This window comes from Dama dama, chromosome 2 (genome assembly GCF_033118175.1).
Source record: "Dama dama isolate Ldn47 chromosome 2, ASM3311817v1, whole genome shotgun sequence".
Lineage (NCBI taxonomy): Eukaryota > Metazoa > Chordata > Mammalia > Artiodactyla > Cervidae > Dama > Dama dama.
In genome coordinates this window covers 41,144,453-41,167,532 of record NC_083682.1, presented here as the reverse complement: position 1 = coordinate 41,167,532, position 23,080 = coordinate 41,144,453, and the positions used below count along the sequence as shown (strand labels likewise).

The window sequence follows — 23,080 nt, the reverse complement described above, 5'->3', positions numbered from 1 at the left end:
TTGCTTAGTGACAGCCTTTATGCAAATGAATTTATTTACAAAATAGAAGCAGCCTCAAAGACATAGAAAACAAACTTGTTGTTCCCAAAGGGAAAGATGGAGATGGGTAAATGAGGAGTTTGGGACTAGGAGATACACACAATTATATATAAAATAGGTCATCAACAAGGACCTACTGTGTAGCCCTAGGAACTATATTCAGTATCTTTTTTTTTCTTTCTATAGTTTATTTAGTTTTTAACTGAAAGATAACTGCTGTACAGAATTTTGTGGTTTTCTGGCAAACATCAACATGAATCAGCCATAGGAGTCACAGCCTTTTTAAAATGCCTTTCTGCCACATCTTTGAATCTACAAAGAGATCCCAACGTCAGTGTTCTTACTCGATTGACACAACCACCCAGTTGTGTCAGCAGATTCAGAGAGATGAGGTCACTGCCCGCAGAATCACACAGCTGGAGAGTGGAGGGCCTTACTGGAGGCTTTGGTCTTACGGTCCCCCCACCAGTGTGGGCTGTGTGAGGCAGCACCTCCGAATCCTGGTCGTCATCCCACGGAAGGGGGATTGGACTGTAGGTCCCGCTGGAACCAGACGTGCACCTGTGTGCACCTTGTAGCCAGGCAGCCTCTGTATATTTGCAGTCTGCGGCACCAAAGCCCAGGCTTCGAGCCCAGACTTGTTTAGGGTTCGTTCTCAGCGCTCTGGAGCAATGTCTCCCACTCTCCTTTTGGGAATTGACAGTGTGTTTCTGGATCTGTGATTGTGCCCCTGTTCACAGAAGCGTGTCTGAAAGGAAGGCCTGTGTCTCAGGTCTGTGTCTGCTAAGACTTCTCAATGCTGGTGCTTCTGAAGCCCCCAGATATCCATCTCAAAGGAATGCCCAGGGGCCTTCATAAACCTGGGGTTCAGTCAGAGAGCAGCAGCCACAGTAATCTCACTTCCTATCGCCAGTGGGAATCCACATCACCCTCATAAAACTCCCAAGCAAATAGAGTCATGAAAAAATATGCAAGAGCAGGAGGAAATGCCTTCCATCCCCTAGCAGCTAATCAGCTTGAATTGTACAGTTTCGCAGCTGACTGCCCCCAGCCGTGGCTCATCTCTGCTGTTGCAGCTGATTGGTGGAGGAAGCTGGCCACAGCATAAGCCTTCAGCTCAAAGCATGACGTAATGGTGGTGGAACAGAAACCCTTACTGTTACACGTGTGTCTGCCGATCCTTCCTTCCAGCAGCGACACTGCTCCAAGGAAACATGGCTACGTGTATGTCATGGGCCAAGCACATAACCTCAGCGGCACAAGCACACCTGTTTTTCTCATAGGCTGATGGGCCCGGAGCTGATACAGAGGAGCACTTAGCAGTGGCCGAACCACTAAGGTAACCGGCTGTATTTGGAGAAGCAGAATAATTCCACCTCCAATCAAATCAAAGTCAACTCAGTCGGAGGTGTTAGTCTCACAGTCGTGTCCACCTCTTTGCGACCCCATGGACTGCAGCCCGCCAGTCTCCTCTGTCCGTAGGATTCTCCAGGCAGGAATACTGGAGTGGCTAGCCATTCCCTTCTCCAGGGAATCTTCCCAACCCGGGGACTGAACCCAGGTCTCCCGCATTGCAGGCAGATTCTTTACCGTCTGAGCCACCAGGAGGCTCAACTCAGCCAACAACCTGTTTAACGTGGCCACTCTCAGGAGCCTTTCAGAGCAAAGAATGTGAACTTGGGAAACATATGGGTCTGGGTTTTGCTCCTGGGTCTTCCATCCACCTGCTGTGTGACCTTGCGTAACTACCTTTCCAGCCTCAGTTTTCTAGTCCATAAAATGGGGATAACAATCATAGGATTGTTAACTCAGGGTCGCTGTGGGGATTAAATGAGACGATCTGTACAAAGTGCCTATCTCAGTGCCTGACCTAACCCTGTGGGTGCGCTTGTTATTGCTATTGGTGATGATATTGTTGTGTTTCAGCCTGTATTAGCTGCTTCAAAGTGTCTAGTTCGCACTACCCCACGTTTGTTAATTAACTGATGCTCAAGAAATCAAGCAGGAAATGCCCTTCGTGTGCTGAAATGTATGGCACCGACTCTAAGAGAGAGGGGAGAGCTGGATGAGGTAGGGTATCAGGGAAGACCTCCTGGAGGAGGTGGCCTCAACTGGGGCTTGGAAGATGCAAGAGGGATGCAGTCAGAGCATGCTGGGCAGGGGTCCTGATGTGAACCAGAGTGTGACAGGCAGAGTGAGCGCGCCTGCTGGGGGCGGGGGGCAGTTTGATGTGGGGGCCACACAGGGCTGCAGAGGCAGGAGCCTGGCCTGAGCCATCGGAGGCGTGACTACGCTGGATGTGGTGACGTCCCTTCAGCTCCCTTCTGCTGGATGAGCTCCCAACCACCCTCCAGGGCTGTCTCCAGCTTCAGTACTGAGCCCCATGAACAGATAACAGTGATAATAATGAGAATATTGGGGTTCCCTGAGCACTTCTGTGTGCCAGTACCCGTGCTGAGCATTTCACACGCGGTACTTCAGTGAGTCCCACCGCACGTGACATGGGCCGCATCTCATTTCGGAGGTCGGAGCAGTGCCCTGCCCGAGGCGGAGGCCCTGGATCACCTGTACATGTTAATCCACGTGTCTTTGCCAGTCGACCCAGAAGCGCATTTCTTTTCAGGCTGCCTAACGGGGTACACCTTGGCACAAAGTAGAAACTCATAGATGTTTGAAGAATGAGTGAAAAGAGAGTGTCAAGTGTTCAGCAGGACTCTGGAGCTGGAGGCAATAGGCAGATTGCCAAGAGGGGCAGGGAGCCCTCCTTTGGGGAAAGCTTAGTTTGTGAGGAGCTGGGCACTGGGAAGCCTGGGTCTCTGGACAGCAGGAGCTGGGACGGGCCAGCCTGACAGGCTCACTGCCTTCGAGCCACTTGATGGTGTGCATGCTCAGTTGCTAAGTCTTGTCCGACTCTTGTGACCTTGGACAGTAGCCCACCAGGCTCCTCTGTCCATGGGATTTTCCAGGCAAGAATACTGGAGTGGGTTGTCATTTCCTTCTCCAGAGGATTTGATGCTGGGATCTATTTAAATGTCTTATCTCTGGTGCCAGTCTCTGATGCCAGTAAGTTTTGTCCTGGGTTGAGCCTACGGGTGGAATTCAGCGGCTGGGCCAGAGATGCTCATTCAGGCAAGAGGATATGATAGGTAAGGTCAGGGGTGTTGGCTGAAAGCTTAACCCTGCCGCAGCATAGGCACCAACCAATCAAAACAGTCCCAGACCTTTAGTGCTATAGCGGGATCTTGAAGCCACCCCCTTTGCCAAACGTTAACCCATTGTTTGTTGATCTTGGGGAGGTTCCAAAGGTTCCCTGGGAGAAGCCAGAGCAGGTTGGGCGGGGCGCCTGGCTGGGGGGAATAGTCCGAGAAGTGGCTCTGTAGCAATTCAAATATTTTAAAAAGTCACAACTGGTAGATTCCTATCGGTGTGTCGTGGCTGAACACCCCAAGGTCGCTTTCTGCTAAGAGAATCAGCCATTTTTCAAAACCCACTTATCCTGTTTTGAAGATTTTGTTAAAACTTGATGATATGGGGCTTCCCTGGTGGTCCAGTGGTTAAGAGTCTGCCTTGCGATGCAAGGGACACCGGTTAAATCCCTGGTCCAGGAAGATCCCACATGCTGCAAAGCATCTAAGCCCGAAAGCCAAGCCCACGTGCTGCAACTCCTGAAGCCCATGCACCACAAGAGAAGCCACCACAGTGAGAAGCCCAAACCCCGAAATCAAGACTAAGCCCCACTCACCGCAGCCAGAGAAAGCTTGCATGCAGCAGTGAAGACCCAGCGCAGCCAAAAGATCAAATAAAAAATCTGTAACAACAAAAACTGGATGATATGACCGAACACTTTATTTGCCGAGGCATACAGAAACCATAAATTCTCAGTGCAGTGAGAAGGATTAAAGACTACCCCCACGCCCGTGCCACTATCAACTTCTCCATGTTGTACAAACCCTACTCCTACCTTAGGGCTCCTGTATACCTTGTGGAAATTATCCAGGCCAAGAGCCTGAGTGCTTTCTCTTATAGAGTTCTAATACTTTTCCCTTGCAACCTAGTGAATCATTTTGTGCCCGTCCTATTTTGGAAGCCACAGTAAAGCTAAAGTACCTGCATTTCTTCTCTGCAAACTTGTAAATCTGAGGTTGCCTTAACATTAGTTTCAGGGTGAAAAGAAACATAGTTTCAGGGTAATTAATCCCTGAAATTACCAGTTGCTAAACAGTCATACTTTTTCCTGAAATACCAAAGAAGTTGGTGGCAGTCAGCCAAGAGAAACAGCCTTGTAGAGAGACTCAAACTGTTACTTAAAGCCAAGTGGTCATTAACAAAGATGATGTCATAATTAAATGTCCTGGCCTGCCTGGGATCCTGGATCCAAGGAAAGACAATTCCAGTCTTTACTAAACCAGTGAAAACTCACCTGCCTAATAGTGTTCAGTGAAAGTACGAGATGTTTCCTGCAAAAGGATCAGGGACCTCGGTGTCATACCAAGCTTGCAGAGGTGATGGCCAGCACAGGGAATTTGTGAACTGGTGACTTTGGGCTTGGATGAAGAAAACAGTGGGAATTGTATGTGCCCAGAGTGCTTTGGAAAGTGCCATGAGTCATATTTTCAGAGTCGAGCCTATCCTAAGATAGGTTTTTCTTACAGTTCCAGCAGTTCTTCTGAGAGGAGGAACAATTCCTCAGGATTTTTATAAGCTGAGTCATCATTGCTACTTTATAAAAACATAATCACAGCCCAGAACTCGTAGTTTCAGATTCCCAAGTTACAAAACAAAAACGAAGACGAATTGGGAATAGCCAAGGAATCTAACTTTTATTTACTTTTTCCCTCTATTTCTCTTTTTTTCCCACCCTTCCTTCACCCCCACCATCCCAACTCACATTTTCTGAGGTCCCTCTCGCCAAGGTCCTGGCAAGGTACACACTATGTAAGTGGCAAAGATGCAGCCACTCCTGAATAGAGACGCAGACGGAGGAAACAGACATGTGGACACGAGGTCGGGGGATGAATTGGGAGATTGGAGTGGACATATGTGTACTGCCACGTGTGACACAGATGGCTCGTGAGAAGCCGCTGTGTATCACAGGGAGCTCAGCGTGGTGTTCTGTGGTGACCTAGAGAGGTGGGATGGTGGCGGGCAGAAGAGAGGTCCAAGAGGGAGGAGATATATGTGCGCATATAGCGGATTCACTCCATTGTACAGCAGAAGCTAACACAGCATTGTAAAGTAACTACACCCCAATTTTTTTAAAAATGCAGCCTGTGATCAAATCTTGGTTCTGTCACTTACCTCTAGTCAAAGAAATCGTCAGGAAAAAGGTTATCACACCAAATGGTTGTAAGATGCATCCTGGTTTAAGAAACGATAAAATATGGGTCAATAGCTGTGCAACTTCAGGAGCTTTGAATAACGTCTTCTGCTCAGTCTTGTCCTCTGTACCGTAGAGGGTGCAAAACCTCCTCGCAAGGTGATTGTTAAGGATGGAGTGAGATTGGGTATTTATTAGTCCTTTTCTTAGAACTGATGATAGCGTCAGCTAGGTGGGATGATCAGTATATGGACTTGAATCGCCCTGTCATTGTTTAATTCCCTGTAAAGGCTCAGTGGTAAAGAACCTGCCTGCCAATGCAGGAGACCTGTGTTCGATCCCTGAGTCAGGAAGATCCCCTGGAGAAGGAAATAGCAACCCACTCTAGTATTCTTGCCTGGGAAATCCCTCGGACAGAGGAGCCTGGCAGGCTACAGTCCATGGGGTCACAAAAGAGTCGGACACGACTTCGCGACTAAACAACGAGAAGCACTTGTACTCATTGTAGATGAGGTATTTTCCAGCTGGTGGAAGAGTGAGAAGAGCTGGTGCTTCCTACCCATTCAAGCTTCTCTCCCCAAGGAAATCTGGGGAAGCTAGAGAGCCCGAAGTGTCAGTTAGTTTTTACTTATCACCTACACAGCCTTCGCTTCTACAAGGAACCTTGCATTACCTGAGACTCATTATGAAGAGAGGGCTTAACCCACGTTGCCCCAGGTATCATCAGCCTTGACTACAATGGGGGTCATAAGAGCAGTATTAATTAATGAATTAGTTAATTAAGAACTGTTCTCAGTCCCCTACACAATCCTCCCCCCTTGGGGATTCTGATCCCTTCCTTGTTAATGTCTGCCACCCACGGAGCCATGCTGGGGCTCACTGCTTCGGCCACTGCCAGGGTAAGAAGGTTGAGGAAGCCTACACTGGCTTCTAGGCAGTTCTAGGGCAGACCTCGTTCAGCAGAGCCACACGGAGTCCTACGTGGAAGAGGTGTCTTTTTTCACCGGGTGTTGCTCTTCTTCACTTCAGGATAAAGGCAGGGCAGTTGGGGAGCTCATGTCCCCTAGTATCCCTTTTGAGGACAGTTTCTGCACCTTCTCCGGCAGACACCTTCTCCAGAGGGTTTAACCGGGCCAGGAAGCAGATTCCATGACGGCTTACTTACCCCTGCGTCTCCCTGCCCGTGCCCAAACCAGAAGGGGCCATTCTGTGCAAGACACTGGTCAGAGAATGAAAAGACAAGCCACAGACTGGAAGAAATATTTACAAAACACACGTCTAATGCAGGACTTGTATCCAAAATATGCAAAGAATTCTTTTAAAACAGCTTTTTTAAGTTACAATTCACATACCATACAATTCACTCATTTTTAGGATACAGCTCAGTGGTTTTTGGACATGATCTGGTTTTAACTTTTTAAGTTGTGGTCAAGTATATAGATATAAAACAAGATTTGGCTAAACCATTTTTAAGTGTACAGTTAAGTGGCATTAAGTACATTCATAATGTTGTGCAACCATCATTACTATCCATTTCCAAAACTTTTTCATTGCCCTAAGTAGAAACTCTGTTACCATTAAGTAATAACTTACCCAAGGCTTCCCCACCACCCAGCCTTTAGTAGTCTCTAATCTACTTTCTGTCCTGATGAATTTGTCTATTCTAGATATTTCCTGTAAGTGGAATCATATAATATTTGTCCTCTTGTATCTGGCTTATTTCATTTAGCATAATGTTTTCAAGGGTCATCCATGAAGTAGCATGTATCAGAACTTCATTCCTAGTGATGTTTGAATAATTTTTATTGTATGTATACACATTTTTTTTATCCATTCATGTGTTGATTCCACCTTTGGCTGTGGTGAATAATACTTCAGTGAACATCTGTTTTAGTTTCTGGAATGGAATTGTTGGGGTCATATGGTAACTCTGTTCAGCTTTTTGAAGAAACTGGAAACCATTTTCCCACAGAGGCTGCAATACTTTACATTCCTACCAGCAATGTACAGGAGTTTCAGTTTCTCCACATCTTCACCAACACTTGTTATTTACTTTTTTTTTTTTTTAATTACAACCATCCTAGTGGGTGTGAAATGGTTATCTCAGTGTAGTTTTGATTTGATTTTCCCTGATGGCTAATGGGCTTCCCTAGTAGCTTAGACAGTAAAGCATCCGCCTGCAATGCAGGAGACCCAGGTTTGATCCCTGGGTTGGGAGGATCCCCTGGAGGAGGGCAGGGCAAGCCATTCCAGTATCCTTGCCTAGAAAATCCCATGGACAGAAGCCTTGCGGGCTGCAGTCCATGGCGTTGCGAAGAGTTGGACACGACTGAGTGACTAACATACACACAATGACTAATGATAGACTTCCCAAGTGGCTCAGTGGTAAAGAATCCACCTGCCAATGCAAGAAACGTGGGTTCCATCCCTGGGTGGGGAAGATCCCCTAGAGAAGGAAGTGGCAACCCACTGTAGTATTCTTGCCTGGAAATCCCATGGACAGACGAACGTGGCAGGCTGCAGTTTGTGGGGTTACAAAAGAGACGGACAAGATTTAGCAACTAAACAACCATGACTAATGATGCTGTATATTTTTTCATGTGCTATTGGCCATTTGTATATCTTCCTTGGAGAAATATCTAAGTCATTTGTCCATTTTTTACTTGGGTTGCTTTTCTTTTTGTTGTGTATTGTATAAATTATAGATTCTGAATATTAAGCCATTATTAGACCTGTGGTTTCCAAATATTTTCTCTCATTTTGTAGGCTGTATTTTCCCTTCCTTGGCAATGTTCCTTTATGCACAAAAGTTTTTAGATGGAGTCAGTTTATCTAATTTTTTCTTTATTGCCATTTTGGTGCATATCTAAGAATCCATAGTCAAACCCAAGGTCATTAAGATTTACCCCTCTGTTTTCTGTAAGAGTTTTATGATTTTAGTTCTTATATTTAGGCTGTTGATCCATTTGAATTAATTTTTGTTTTGGTGTGAGGTAAGAATCCACTTGAATTCTTCTGCAAATGGCAATCCGGTTGTCCCAGCACCCATTCTTGAAGACACTATTCTCTCTCCATTGAATGGAATTGGCATCCTTGTCAAAAACCAATTTCTGTAGATGTATGAATTTATTTCTGAATTCTTGATTCTTTTCTATTGATCTGTATGTACTTATGCCAGTACCACACTGTTTTAATTACTGTAGTTTTACATTAAGTTTTGAAATATTCTTTTTAAAAATGGTTTTGGTTGTTTAGGGTGCCTTGCTATTCCATATGAATTTGAAAATTGACTTTCCTATTTCTGCAAAAGAGGCCATTCAAATTTTGATAGGGATTGCATTAAAACTGCAGATCTAAGAACTATTAAAACTAAACAATAAGAAAAAAAGAGTAAAAAAGGCAAGAATGTTTGAACAATACTGCTCTAAGAAAATGTACAGGTTAAAAATAAGCATATAAAAAAAATGTTCAACATCCTATGTCAATAGGGAGTTACAAATTCAAGCAATAATAACACAGCACTACATATGGTGGGCTACATCCCATGGGGTCTCAAAGAGTTGGACACAACTGAGCAACTCACACACACACACATATCTATTACAAAGACTAGAATTTTTAAAACTGACAATACCAATTGCTGGAGAGGAGGTGGAACAACAGAAACTCATTCGTTGCTGGTGGGAGTGCAAAGTTTTACAACCTCTTTAGAAAACAGTTTGGCAGTTTCTTAAAAAGCTAAATATAATCTTACCATGCATGCTCAGTCGCTTCAGTCATGTCTGACTCTCTGCGACCCCGTGGACTGTAGCCCACCAGGTTCCTCGGTCCGTGGGATTCTCCAGGCAAGAATACTGGAGTGGATTGCCATGCCCTCCTCCCGGGGAATCTTCCCGACCCAGGGATTGAACTCCTGTCTCTTTTGTCCTCTGCATTGGCAGGTGGGCTCTTTACCACTAGCGCCACCTGGGAAGCCCCGCAAAGGATACAGAGCCAACTAAAAGAGTTTTCGATGGCTGAAACTGGAACAGTTTGAGCAAAAAAAATTAGACAGTATTGGATCATAACCCAGAGCATAAAACAAATAGCCATGAGTTCATTCTAATGTAAATAAATGACTGAATAAATAAATAAGTGAGGGAGTAGAGACAAGTCTCCTATGTCGAAGAAGTCCAAGAAAGGCGTAACTTCACCGTGGAGAAACCTGGCAAGCACTTCTTCAGCCAGGTGATCTTGGTCAACAGCAACAATGATGAGCTGTGTTGCTCATATGTGCCTTGATCTGATGTGATAAAAATGGCCTTTACCTCTGCGGGCTTCCTCCTCAAAACCCATTAGCCCACTTCAGTCATCAGAGAAACATGACACTAATTCCAGTGGAGGGAGTGTACAAGATACCTGAGCAGTCCTCCTCAAAACACTCCAAGGTCATCAAAACCAAGGAGGCTGTGAGAGACTGTCAGAGCCAAGAGGAGCCCCAGGAGACCCGATGACTACATGGAATGTGGGATCCTGGATGGGATCCTAAAAGAAAAACGAAAAAAGAAACAGGTGAAAAAAAAAGCTAAGAAATCTGAATAAACCAGGGACTTTATTTAATAATAATGTGTCATTGTTGATTCATTAATTCTAACAAATGTACCGAAGGGATGGAAGATATTACTAACAGGGCAAACTGCATGAAGAGATATAAGGGAACTCGGCACTATCTTGTCAACTTTTCTATAAATCTAAAACTGTTCTAGGGACTTCCCTATTGATCCAGTGGCAAAGACTGTGCTCCCAATGCAGGGGCCCCGGGTTTGATCCCTGGTCGGGGAACTGAATCCCACATGCTACAACTAAGATCCAGAGCAGCCAAATGAATAACAGAAAATAAATAAATGTTAAAAAAAGAAAACTGTTCTAAAAATAGAATGCATTTTTAAAAGCAAGTATAAACCAAAAAACTCTGGTAATATACATGTTTTCCATGTTTTTGTAAGAGGAAGCTAGACTCCAGAAGAGCCAAGATGACCGATGCAGGATGGCCCGGCTACTCAAAAGGCAGCGGTGGGCTCTGAGCCCGGGGCCGTCTCTGCTGAGTCTCAGCGCTGTTGGCGGGTCTGGGGATGGAACCTCCGCTGCTCTGGGTTTCCTGCACACCCCCTTACATGCATGTGTGTCTTTCCTGCTCTCCGCAGGGCATGGCCTTTACGCTTGAGGAGAGGCTGCAGCTTGGGATCCACGGCCTCATCCCGCCCTGCTTTCTGAGCCAGGACGTCCAGCTCCTCCGGGTCATGAGATACTACGAGCGGCAGCAGAGTGACCTGGACAAGTGAGTGCTGGGCGTCTGTCCTCTCACCCGGGCGCCGGGCTCCGCTGTCTCCTGCGGGCCTCAGACGGTTTTCTGGACACTAGCTGGGAAAGGCCGAGAGCCCCGAGAGAGCCCAGACCCAGCCTTGCCTTCTACAGGGTGATGGTCTCCCTGAGGGCCAGGGCTTGTTATGATCGAGCCATGGTCCGTGTGTCCTGGGAGGACTGAGAAGGTTGCCTGAACTCCGACAGTGGGATCTGGTTGGGCCTTCTGGAAGTGATGAAACCAGAGTCAGCCCAGGAAGCACCAGTAGTACCAATGGAAGTACCAATGGACATCAGCATTCAGCAGCAGGGTTCACGGAAGGATTTCACTCAGTGGGAAGGAGGGGAGCAGAAATGTAGGAGTATACTCAGAGAGTCTGATACAGCTGAGCACGCAGGCACGTAGAGAAGACAATTGTGGACACAGCAGCGGAAGGGGAGGGTGGGACAAACAGAAACAGAATGGATAGCTAGTGGGAAGTTGCTGGAACACAGGGAGCTCAATCCAGTGCCCTGTGACAACCTAGAGGCGTGGGATGGGGGTGGGGGCGGGAGGGAGGTTTGAGGGGGAGAAGACATATGTGTACTTATGGCTGATTCACGCCATATGGCAGAAACCAACACAACAATGTAAAGCAATTATCCTCCAAGTAAAAAAAAATTTTTAATCTATAGTTAAAAAAACACATAGGGACAGATGGGTCAAGGAAGTGGCACATGGCCCAGGTTCCTGGAATAAAAGGACCGCGGTGGAGCAGAGGGGAAATGGACAGGGTCACAGGGAGGACCTGGGATGCCATCCGTTGGAGGTTTAGGGAGAGCCCCGCCTCCCCTCTGGTTTCTCCCGGTGGGGATGTCGACAGGAAGAGTCAGTGGGTGTTCTCAGGGTCAGCTTTGTCTGTCTTACTAAAGAAGGTAGTGACCTTGCAGGTCTCATGGCTATGAATTGGCATAGCCAGGATTTGCACACAGACAATTAGGTCCAAAGTCTGTGCTTTGAACCTCTCTGCTCCCCCATAGGTAAGAGGCAGTGAAGCTTAGTGGCTACAAAACTAGCCTGAGTTCAGATCCTCATTCTATTATCACTTAAGGGCAAAAGTTCCTTAGTCCGAAATGAAATTCACCTACCTAAAGATATTAAACCCTAAAAATCAAAGTCCAGAATCCTCCCCTTTCCAGTTCTTTCCAGCTAGATGGGCCTCACTCACATGCCTGGGAAGGTATGCCAGGCTCAAGGGGCAATGGATGTGCCTGATCCTGTGAGCTCAAGGGAGCTTGCTCCTGATGACCTCTCTGACCCATTCATTATGGGAGCCCTTCATTTCAGCAGGAGCTTAGGGAGAAAGGCTAAGGAGGCTCCCCAGCTTATGGGTAAAGACAGTGGTGTCAGCGCTGGTAAGTGTTTAAGGACCGGTTATGGGGCCAGGGGGTGAGGATTTAAAGCATTTGCCAATTTCCATGGTATAGATACTCCCACCATGTTCAATTTCAGCTTATCAACTTGACATCACTGAATGCGGAGTTGAGAAGAGATGTGTACTAGTGGCCACTGAGTAAGGGAATCGTTACACTTGTAATGAGCTAAGATCCTGACTCTTCTAAGCATAAATAGCCCTTTCCTAAATAAAAGTGCCTTCTAGAGCATAGTAACGGACCGGTGCCTTTGCTGAGGAAGAAGAGGCTGAAGCCCTAAGAAGTCACAGGACTTCCTCAAGGTCACGCAGCTCGAGACCAGCAGAGCTAGGATTCACACCCAGGAACCTGACGCCTTGCCCAGGGATCGTTCCCCTGTCAGATCATTTCTGTCATGCCACTCCATGCCAGGGCCTCATGCACCCTCATTATCTCTCCCAAACTTAAAGGTTGTGATATCAGCTGCCACTTACACCTCATTGGGCCACCCTGGTGGCTCAGCTGTAAAGAAATCACCCGCAAAGCAGGAGCTGCAGGAGATGCACGTTCAGTCCCTGGGTGAGGAAGATTCCCTGGAGGAGGAAATGGCAACCCACTCCAGTATTCTTGCCTGGAGAATCCCATGGACAGAGGAGCCTGGTGAGCTACAGTCCATGGGGTCGTAAAGACTCAGACACGACTGAGCAACTAACACTTTCCCTTTCACACTGTACTGGGAATTTCAGTCCCTCGGTTTTTTCCTCCCAGACTGTTCAGTGTGAAGTGTAAATGAAAGGCCCTTTTCCTGGCTTACTGATTTCAGGCTTCAGGAAGTAGGCATGTTTGCAACATGCTTCCTGAGATCACTTGGTGCTCAAACGCTTGTGAACTCTGCTTGTGACAGGAACCAGGCCTGTGTGACAGGAAGGACCAGTTCATATATCACCAGTCTGCCTAGCACTTTCCCCGACCTTCCCCCAGCCCCAGAATGCTGTTATTCTGCTGTTGTTCATTACTGTCCACATAATTATAACCTAACTAGCCATCTTGCATCATGGCTGAGAGCACAGATTCTGGAGTCAGATTGCTTAGGTTCAGATCTCTTGGTGAATTATTTCACTTCTCTGTGCCTTGATTGTCTCTAAAATGGCCAGATAGCAATTGTATCCCAATAAAAAAATAAAATGACCAGAATTATATTACCCACCTTACAAGTCATTGGGGCTTCCCTGGTGGCCCAGATGGTAAAGAATCTCTATGCAATACAGGAAACATGGGTTCGATCCCTGGGTCCAGAAGATAACACTGGAGAAGGGAATGGCAACCCACTCTAGAATTTTTGTCTGGAAAATCCCATATACAGAAGAGCCTAGCAGGCTGCAGTCCATGGGGTCGCAAAGAGTCAGACATGACTGAGCGACTAAGCACACATCCAAGTCATTGGGAGGCATGTTCCCCATGTCAGATTGGTTAATGAAACTGTTGAGAATGGCACCTACAGCATGTGTGATAATAAGGGCCATTGTTGTTGTTGTTGTTAGTCACTCAGTCATGTCTGACTCTTGGTGACCCCATGCACGCCATAAGGCAGGTCAAGTTCTCCACATTTCATAGGTGATGAGACTCATGCTTAGAGATGGTGATTTGCCCGTGAAGGTGCCGTTGCAAGTAGCTGAGTGGGAGCCCTGGGTTTCTACATCGAGGGCCATCTGTGCTGCCATGTGGGGTGTTCATGTCATCAGCTTGGTTCTTGCCTCTTCTCCTAAGGTACATCATCCTCATGACCCTCCAGGACCGGAACGAGAAGCTCTTCTACCGCGTGCTGACCTCAGACGTGGAGAAGTTCCTGCCCATTGTGTACACGCCCACGGTGGGACTGGCCTGCCAGCACTATGGCCTGACCTTCCGCAGACCCCGGTGAGCAGCCTGGGGCCAGGGTTCCGGGAGGGGCCGTCTCCTGGCGGGGAATCTGTCTTCCCTCTGGCCTTGCTTGCTGGGACCCTGGAGGTGCTTCCTGGGAGGAAGCAGCCCAGCAAGTCGTTTGTTTTGAGCTTTTGCTCTGGGAAATGAGCCCATGTGCAGAGAGGTGAGCTGAGACAGTGTTTAGCAAGGGGACCTTGGAGCCTCTCCACCTCCAAATAAGAAACACCCAACATGTTGTTCAGAGTTGGCCCAGGAGGTATTTCAGCTTGTTTTTCCTCTCCTTTATCTACCCACCACTCCCTCCCTCCCCCCTCCAAACCCCACTTTCCCAGTCATCTCCACAGTGCAGACAGCTCTCCTGCTAATTCGGGTCAATGAATAATGGAGTGCTGGATACCAGAGACTGAATTCTTTTGCTGATTCAAAGAAGCAGCATTCCTTTTTTTGGGCTCGACTCAGATTCCACTCAAAATGTCACTTTATTCGGCAAAAATCTGGCACGGCATTTTCTTTCGGAGCCGAAGAATTTGGGGGCAGTTTTCTAAAGAGATCACCTGTTTGTTTTTTTCATGGTGAGTTCAGCATATGTATATTTAAAAAATGAAAAAGGGAAAATGGAAGGATTTTCACAAAGTGCTCAGTGCAAGGTAATTGTCCACACATAGTTCTAGCACTGATGATTAAAGAGCTGCTGAGTTTATTATATGTTGTGGGACATTGTTTCAGCCTGTGTTAGAATACTGTGCACAGATGTGTAATTTACATTTACGTAGAATTTATAAATCTGTGTTATAAATCATGCACTGTGTGAGGAACATGTAATCATGGATCTGGAACATCTTTCGTTCGTTTGGATAAGCAGTATTCCAGTTCTGAAGCCAGCATTTGGGATGAGCACTGCAGACCCGGGGAGTTCCTGGTGGTACCCTTGGTAGAGGGCAGCGTGTCCCACTTCCTCTGGGTGGGCGTGTCCACCTGCTGCAGCATATTTGACCTCATCACACAGAGCAGCCGTGTTTCTGCCACCCTGGGGGCAGGGGACAGTGCGTCCAGACTACAGAGTTGATCTGGTCTTCAGCCTGCCTCTTTCAATGGGAAAGAGTCATCCCTGAAACCAATCCTGACCGAGACATTGGGAGCTGATGGTACATTTCTGAAGGATGCAGGACCCTGTTTAATACCTCCCAGTTCCTACTCAGAGATGGTCCTTGCAGATCCTCCCTCCTTAAATATCTGTGTGTGCTCAGATGTGTCTGACTCTTTGTGACCCCATGGTCTGTAACCCACCAGGCTCCTCTGTCCATGGGATTTCCCAGGCAAGAATACTGGAGTGGGTGGCCATTTCCTACCCCAGGGGATCTTCCTGACCCAGGGATTGAACTTGCGTCTCTTCCATCTCCTGCATTAGCAGGCAGATTCTTCAACACTGCACCAGTGTCACTGCCCTCCTCTGAGGCTATCAGCAGCTGCCCGGGGCTTAAAGAACAAGGGCCAACATTTTGACAAAACTAAGCCCGGCACAGCCCAGCCTGTCCTCAGACATCCCGAGTTCTGACTAACCTGGTCTAGTCTCCTTTCCCAGGCCTCTCTGGCATTCTCCGCAGGCCTTTGCCCATGCCGTCCCCTCGGCCTCAGATTCCTGCATCCTCTCCTTTTCTCATTCTCTACCCAGCAAAACTCAGGTTATCCCTTCTTCCAAGAGTCAGCTTCTCTGATCTGATCGGAGAAACCCTCCCTGACCTGCCCCAACCTGAACCACTCACTCCCTTCTCAATCTCCCCCACAGCCCATTACATATATTTCTATTCCATAGTTTTATTTTTGGTGCTTTATATTTTTAATTATTTGTATACCAACCTCCTCTATTGTATAGTAACTAAGTCATGACCAAGTCTTTTGAGACCCCATGGACTGTAGTAGCCCACCAGGCTCCTCTGTCCATGGGATTCTCCAGGTAAGAATACTGGAGTGGGTTGCCATGTCCTTCTCCAGGGGATCTTCCCAACTCAGGGATCAAACTGCATCTCCTGCATCGTCAGGCAGGTTCTTTACCACTGAGTCACCTGAGAAAGCCACTAACTTTCTCTACTGGGACATGGGTTTCTAGAGGGAGCTGGAAACGCATTGGATCCATTTGGCCAGTAATTGGCACTCTGATGGGACAGTATGGCCTATTGAGTGAGAAAAAGAGCTAGGTCTTCGCAATCAGTTCTGTGGTTTAGTCTCCCTGACCTTAGGCAAATTTCTTAACCTTTCTCAGCCTTAATGTCCACATTTATCATCCAAAGGTAATAAGGCTACCTACCTGAAATAATCATTGTGAAGGTAAAATGTGATAATGCGGCCGGGTACCCGGCATCAGTGATAAGTTTCCTTCAGTAACTACTGTAGGAGGAAGGCAGGACTGACACATGCAGAGTTATGTTACACGTCTATATTTTTCAATGTTTGCAAAGAAAATTGAGTCATCGAACATATAATGAACTAATGTGTAATTACAGACAAGATCTGGGTCTTCCAGATTCACTGTTTCCTGAAAAGGTCCTTTAACACTTAAGCGTTGCAGCTGAGATTGTATAGAAACACACGGCCATCCCACTCCCCTCTCCCACTCCCAGGCTGTCTGGGAGCTCTTCTCCAAAGGCTCAAATGGACTAGACTGTGAATTCAGCTGTTGGCTTCAGATTAACTAGTATCAGACTAGTGATGTTTTTGAGCTGTGCTGCTAGAGAAGACTTTTGAGAGTCCCTTGGACTGCAAGGAGATCAAACCAGTCCATCCTAAAGGAAATCAACCCTGTATATTCATTGGGAGGACTGATGCTGAAGCTGAAGCTCCAGTAGTTTGGGCACCTGGTCTGAAGAGCCAACTCATTGGAAAAGACCCTGATGCTGGGAAAGATTGAAGGCAGGAGGAGAAGGGGATGACAGAGGATGAGATGGTTGGATGGCATCACCGACTCAATGGACATGAGTTTGAGCAAGCTCCAGGAGGTGGTGAAGGACAGAGAAGCCTGGTGTGCAGCAGTCCATGGGGTTGCAAAGAGTCAGACTCAACTTAGCAACTGAGCAAAGAAGCAAACTAGTGATGGGTGGAGAAGGAAATGGCAACCCACTCCAGTATTCTTGCCTGGAGAATTCCATGGACAGAGGAGCCTGGTGGGCTACAGTCCCTGGAGTTGCAAAGAGTCAGACACAACAGAGCGACTAACACACACACACAGTGACGGTAGAGTTTTCCTCAAGGGTCCACTCCAGAATCCAGAAATTTGAATTAATGAGCATTTCTGGAGCTGCTGGGCATCATGTTACACACTGTGAAGTTACCCTCAGAGAACAAAATACAATTCTTGACCTAAAGCTATGAGTTGAATATGATAAAAGCTAAACAGCAACAAGAGATTCAATAGGGACAAAGGATTACAGCAGCAAGGGGGAGGAAAATTTGTTTTCCTTGAGGGCAGCAGGAATGCTTCACCGGAGGGATGACATTTGAGCTGGTCCTTGAAGACTTAATAGGAATTCCATAGGTGGAGAAGGAGGGAAGGGCATTCCAGGAAAGGGCTTGGTTTTATCAGCTCTGTAGAGAGCAGGGCAGTCAGCTCACTCGGGTATCTCCCCATCGCCTCTGCCTGGCATGGAGGGCCAGGGGAGGGATCCATTGGCTTATAATGGATCTTCCCCATGTGCTGGAAGGTTCATTTGGAAACGGTGTCATTTATTTCACAAATGAGCAAAGTGAGGTGGCAGAGGAAGGGAACTTGTCTGAGATCACAATTGGTAAACAATTTGTAAAGTGAGAGTTCTGACTGTGGGAACTGGGGAAGGCAACACCAAGGAGATGACATTTGAGCTGGGCCTGAAAGTTGAGTGTGAAGAACTGAGACAGAATGTCTTTGTCTACGGTGAGCCAAGCACGCCCACCTCCCCCTGGAAAGAATGCAAGGCCTCTGAGACCTCACGGTGGATGAAGCAGGAGACTAGAGGGGCGGGGTAGGAGAATTGATCTGTGGTTCTACCTCAAACATGGTCTCCTCCTCACCACGCAAGGGGGTTGGCTTAAAAGGGAGCTGTTTCACACTCGGGTCCAGGCCTCACTGGTGGTTCTCCAGTGGGTTAGTGATGGAGAGGATCGTAACAGCAGAGTGGGGGGTTCATATGGGTGGAGACCACATGAGCCCAGGAGCCAGGTCAGCCTGTTGGGTATAGAGAGGGTGCTGCAGAAGGTGGACATGTAGCCTGGGAAACAGATGTGTGATGGTCCAGGCAGGAGGCCGGCAGTTGAACTAGAACCAGGAGAAAAGTGTCATCACAATAACTGCTGGCTAAAGGCCAGGCACTATCCTAAAATCTTTACATAGATTGTTGTTCAGTCGCTAAGTTGTGTCCGACTCTGTGACCCCATGGACTGCAGCACCCCAGGCTTCCCTGTCCTTCGCCATCTCCCAGAGTTTGCTCAAATTCGTGTCCATTGAACCAATGATCTATCTAACCATCTCATCCTCTGCCACCGCCTTCTCCTTTTGCCTTCAATGTTTCCCAACATCATGGTCTTTTCCAGTGAGTAGGCTGTTAGCATCAGGTGGCCAAAGTATTGGAGCTTCAGCTTCAGCATCAGTCCTTCCAATGAATGTTCAGGGTTGATTTTCTTTAGGATTAACTGGTGTGATCTTCTTGCAGTCCATAGATTAACTCATCTAATTATCACAGCTCCCCTAAGAAATAGACACTGTTATCAGCCTATTTGTAAATGGGGAAACTGAGGCACAGAGAAAACTTGCCCAGAGTCACACAGTTCATAACCAGCAAAGCCAAGACTCGGACCCACAGAGTCTGAAGCAGTGTGTGGACAGATAAGCAGCACATCACGATGCTTGCTGTAGTTTGGAGCTGTGCACATTAGGTGGGTATTCAGGATGGGGTATCCTTGCCACTCCTGGAACGTGACTGTCTGGGGGTCTCAGATGGGGGTTGCTGTATTCGTTTCCAGAGCCTCTCCTGGGAGGGCATGATCCCCTCGTCCTGGGCTGAGGCAGACACAGGCAGACTGAGCCGTCGCCTTGGGTTTGTCAACGACTAATTGGCACTTGCCATCTACCCATCTGCCTCTACAAGGATTAAGTCGTGTGCTGCTACAGCTGCTGACCTTCAATAGACCCTGAAAGGAGTTCAGGGTGGAAAGCAGAAATGAGGCACTCTGTGCTCAGGGGGAAAAACTGGCAGGACAGGTCTTCAGGTCCTCTTTAGATATTTTTCAGAGTCAGATATTATGAGCTCAATTCTTCCATCTCTCCACATCTAGAAAAGCACTAAAATCCATGGTGACGACTGTTGCTCGTGACTAGCTAAGTCTTCACGAGACTAGTAGAAACCTTCTGGAAAATACGTGCTTGATGGCATGTATTCCCTGCCTTCACCAAAAATCACATACTGACCTTTCCCCGCTGCCTCCTTGGAGCAGTTTCTCAGAGCTGTCTGAGGTGCTGTCTCCTAGGGGCTGCCGCCCTCATTTTGCCCCAAATAAAATTTAACTCACAACTCTCATGTTGTGCATTTTTTAAAGTCAACAGATTCGTCCTGCATGCTCTGGGTACAGATTTCCTGCAACTGCTTTGCAGAACCTTTCCTCAGATGATTACCCAATCAAGATACCTGACTTATGTCCTTCTGAGCAGCTGCTCCAGGTGTCCACTGGGCCTCTTTCCAGGTGTTGACTGCACCCCTGTCTCGCTCCTAAGGGAGAGTCTGGGCTCCGCCCCAGCCCTGAGCGTCCTCTGAGCCTGGCTGGGAAGGGCTTCACAGATTAGCATCCGACAGGAGGCCAGCCCCAGGCCAGGAGGGAGAGAGCCAGCGCCTTGTCAGTTCTGAAATGATAAACGTTCCTGTCAGTCCTCTGTGAAAGGACCTCCCCTACCACCACCCCTGAAGCTAATTAGATCCAGCTGAGGCTAAAATGGACTGCCCTGGGGTCCAGCGATAAAGAATCCGCCTTCCAGTGCAGGAGATACAAGAGACCTGGGTTCGATCCCTGGGTCAGGAAGATCCCCTGGAGAAGGAAATGGCAACCCCCTCCAGTATTCTTGCCTGGAGAATCCCATGGACAGAGGAGCTGATGGTCTGCAGTCCATAGAGAGGCAAAGAGTTGGAGACAGCTGCAGCGACTGAGCGCGCATGAGGCTGAACTTGACGCTCTGACATCGCTGGGGCTCTGCGTCGCCTCAGAACCCCTCGGGAGATGCCCGAGTATCTCAAGGACACCCGAGTACCCCCCGGGCGGGTGAGACACAGCAGAAGGGGCTGGGCTCGATGGAGCCTCCTCTGCCCCTTCGTGCTTCTCCCCCGTACACGCTCTGCTTGTGTGTCCGTGGGCCGTGGGTCCTGGCCAGCTTGGCCTGAAGCGTGTGACTCAGAAGAGGTAAAAGCCAAGCGGAGGGCGGCTGAGAGTAATACCGCTCAACCACACAGCGAGTGTGGCGAGCAGGCCAGCCTGGCGTGGGTAGCTGCCCAGTGTGAGCGTAGAGTCTCCCCTCACAGTGCAGCCTCTGGCGCTGGTAAACAAGACACCTCACAGGCAGGCACATTCTTAGGGACACACGTGAGGGACACACACACCTGCAGGGCAGCGTCCCACGGAGTCAGAGCCCCGGGCGGGAGCCCCGAGGCCGGGTCAGCTCCCGGGTGACGGCCGAGCTGGCTCGGAGCCCGGCTGCTCCCTGTCCCCGGGCCTGGATCACAGGAGCGGCCCCCCGCGCGGGGCTCCGCTGAAGGTCGGACGAGCTGTGTGTGAACGTGCTGGAGAGCTCCGCACAAGCTTGAGGGGGTTTATTTTCTCAGCTCTTCTCCGTCCCCAGCCCACCTAAAAGGATGAGATTGAAGCTCACGCTCACACCCTTGGGTTTCCTGCCTCCCTCTCTCAATGCCCGGGGGGCCCTTGCCTCATTTTTTCTCTTTTTTTACACTGCATGCTAACTAGCTTTACTCATATCTGACTCTTTGCAACCCCATGGACTGTAGCCCACTGGGCTCCTCTGTCTGTAGGATTCTCCAGGCAAGAGTACTGGAGCGGGTTGCCATTTCCTCCTCCAGGAAGCTTCCCAACTCAGGGATCCAACCCACGTCTCCTGCGGCTCCTGCATTGCAGGCGGATTCTTTACCATCAGCACCACCACTGGGACCTTTTCATCTTCAGCCACCTCCACCCACCCACCCTCACACACACACACACACACACACACACACACACACACACACACCCAGCATAATTGGGAGGCAGGCAGAAAGCCAGACACACACACACACACACACACACACACACCCAGCATAATTGGGAGGCAGGCAGAAAGCAAGGCTTCGTCTCCTCAGAGCAGCTGCCTCCTCCCAGTCCTCAGGCACCAGCGCTGACTCCTCGGTCGGAGCCCACTCCTGCCAGTCCTGCCCAGGTCCCTCTGCCAGGCTGTTTCAGCTGTGAGGCCAGAAAGGCTCCCAAGTGCAGATAGCGCGGGTCAGCAACTGGCCCACTTCCCGTCCCATCTGGCCCTTTACTAAAAGGGTAAAGACCTTTAGACCCTTACTAAAAGGTAAAAGACCCCAGCCTTGGGGTCATGAGCAGAGCTCTGGGTAAAGGGTTGGGAGACTTGCTTTCTCGCTTTGACTCCTTAGACTCAGGAGAAGGTGGTGGGGTTGGAGTGCATGGCTTCTGTGATCTCTTTCAGCTCTCAACATTCAGCATCTAGTAACCCAAACCCTGAGCTTCCCTGGTGGCTCAGGAGGAGAGAATCTCTCTTCCAATGCAGGAGACACAGGAGATGCAGCTTCGATCCCTGGGTCGGGAAGATCCCCTGGAGAAGGAAATGGCAACCCAGTCCATCAGTCTTGCCTGGAGAACCCCATGGCCGGAGGAGCCTGGCGGGCTACAGTCCGTGGGGTCGCAAAGAGTCAGACACGACTGAGCGACTAAACAGCAACAACAAGCCAAACTCCATAGCCACGTTGGAAGCAGGATGCTCAGCTGAGCCATGGTCACATTATGGAACTGAGCTGAACTTTCTTCCCCTGGAAAGTTAAGAGGTCGGGTTCGAGCAGTAGTTCTCAGGGGCAGCTGGGGCACTGAGAGCCTCTGGGGGCTTTTAAGCATCATCTGTGAGGTGGGGCCCAGGCAGCTTTAGTTTTCAGAAACTCCCCAGCGATTCTCATGAGGAATCGCCGAGCGGAGTGGTCTCTGAAGTCCCTTCCAGCTTGGATCTTCTGTGACCTGCTGAGAGTCGATAACCTGCAGCCCAAATCTTCCAGGCCCACATCTTCAATACCCAAGCCTAATATATTGAAGACAAAGGGGATTTTCCCTGGTGGTCCAGTGGTTAAGATGCCACGCTCCCAATGCAAGGGGCCAGGTTCAATCCCTGGTCAGGGAACTAAGATCCCACATGCCCCAACTACCGAGCCCTCAAGCCACAAATGGAGAAGCCCACACAACACAGTGAAGACCCAGCATAACCAAAAATAAGTAGATAATAAAAATTTAAAAAGAAGAAAAGGTTAGGATCATGATAAAGTAATAGAAACATATCTCCAGCTCAAACCTCAGCAACCTAACTGTTGAGTCCCACTGCCAAGTTCCCTCATGTCTCATGCACACACAGTGAGTGGGGGTAAGTGGACAGGCGGGTGGGAGGCAGTCTCACGTGTGTTCTCCCTCCTCCCCGCCCCCAGTGTCTTCCCGAAGCCTCTGTCACTGCACAGAAGTCACCTGTCTCCCCACCTGCAGTCCATCCTCTGTCAGCAGTTGATGAGACAGGAAAAATCTTCAGACCAAAGGTGACCCATCATTCGGGTGAGGATGTGACCAGTGCCGCCTGGCTCAAAAGGGGGGCCAGTCTGAATCCTTTCCAGGAACTTGGACGGACAAATGGGAAAGGTTAGATGGAGAGAATTTTCCAGGTAGGAAGGGAAATCAAGGCCAAAGGATGCTGCGATTTAGACTTTGGACTCAGGTCATGGTAGACCAAAGGCAAACGCCAGCTATAAAGGAAAAGGAAAAAAGAACAGGAAGTATAGGAACAGATCTGTGGAG

The 23,080-nt window shown here is 48.5% G+C and overlaps 1 protein-coding gene across 1 annotated transcript in view; it reads left to right on the top strand.

The window, feature by feature from the left end:
* Positions 1 to 23,080, top strand: part of ME3 (malic enzyme 3) — a 223,588-nt gene that overhangs the window by 95,505 nt on the left and 105,003 nt on the right. The window contains exons 3-4 of the mRNA XM_061120201.1: positions 10,540 to 10,673; positions 13,856 to 14,005. Of these exons, the coding sequence (XP_060976184.1) occupies positions 10,540 to 10,673; positions 13,856 to 14,005 (284 nt within the window). The remainder of the gene's footprint in view (positions 1 to 10,539; positions 10,674 to 13,855; positions 14,006 to 23,080) is intronic.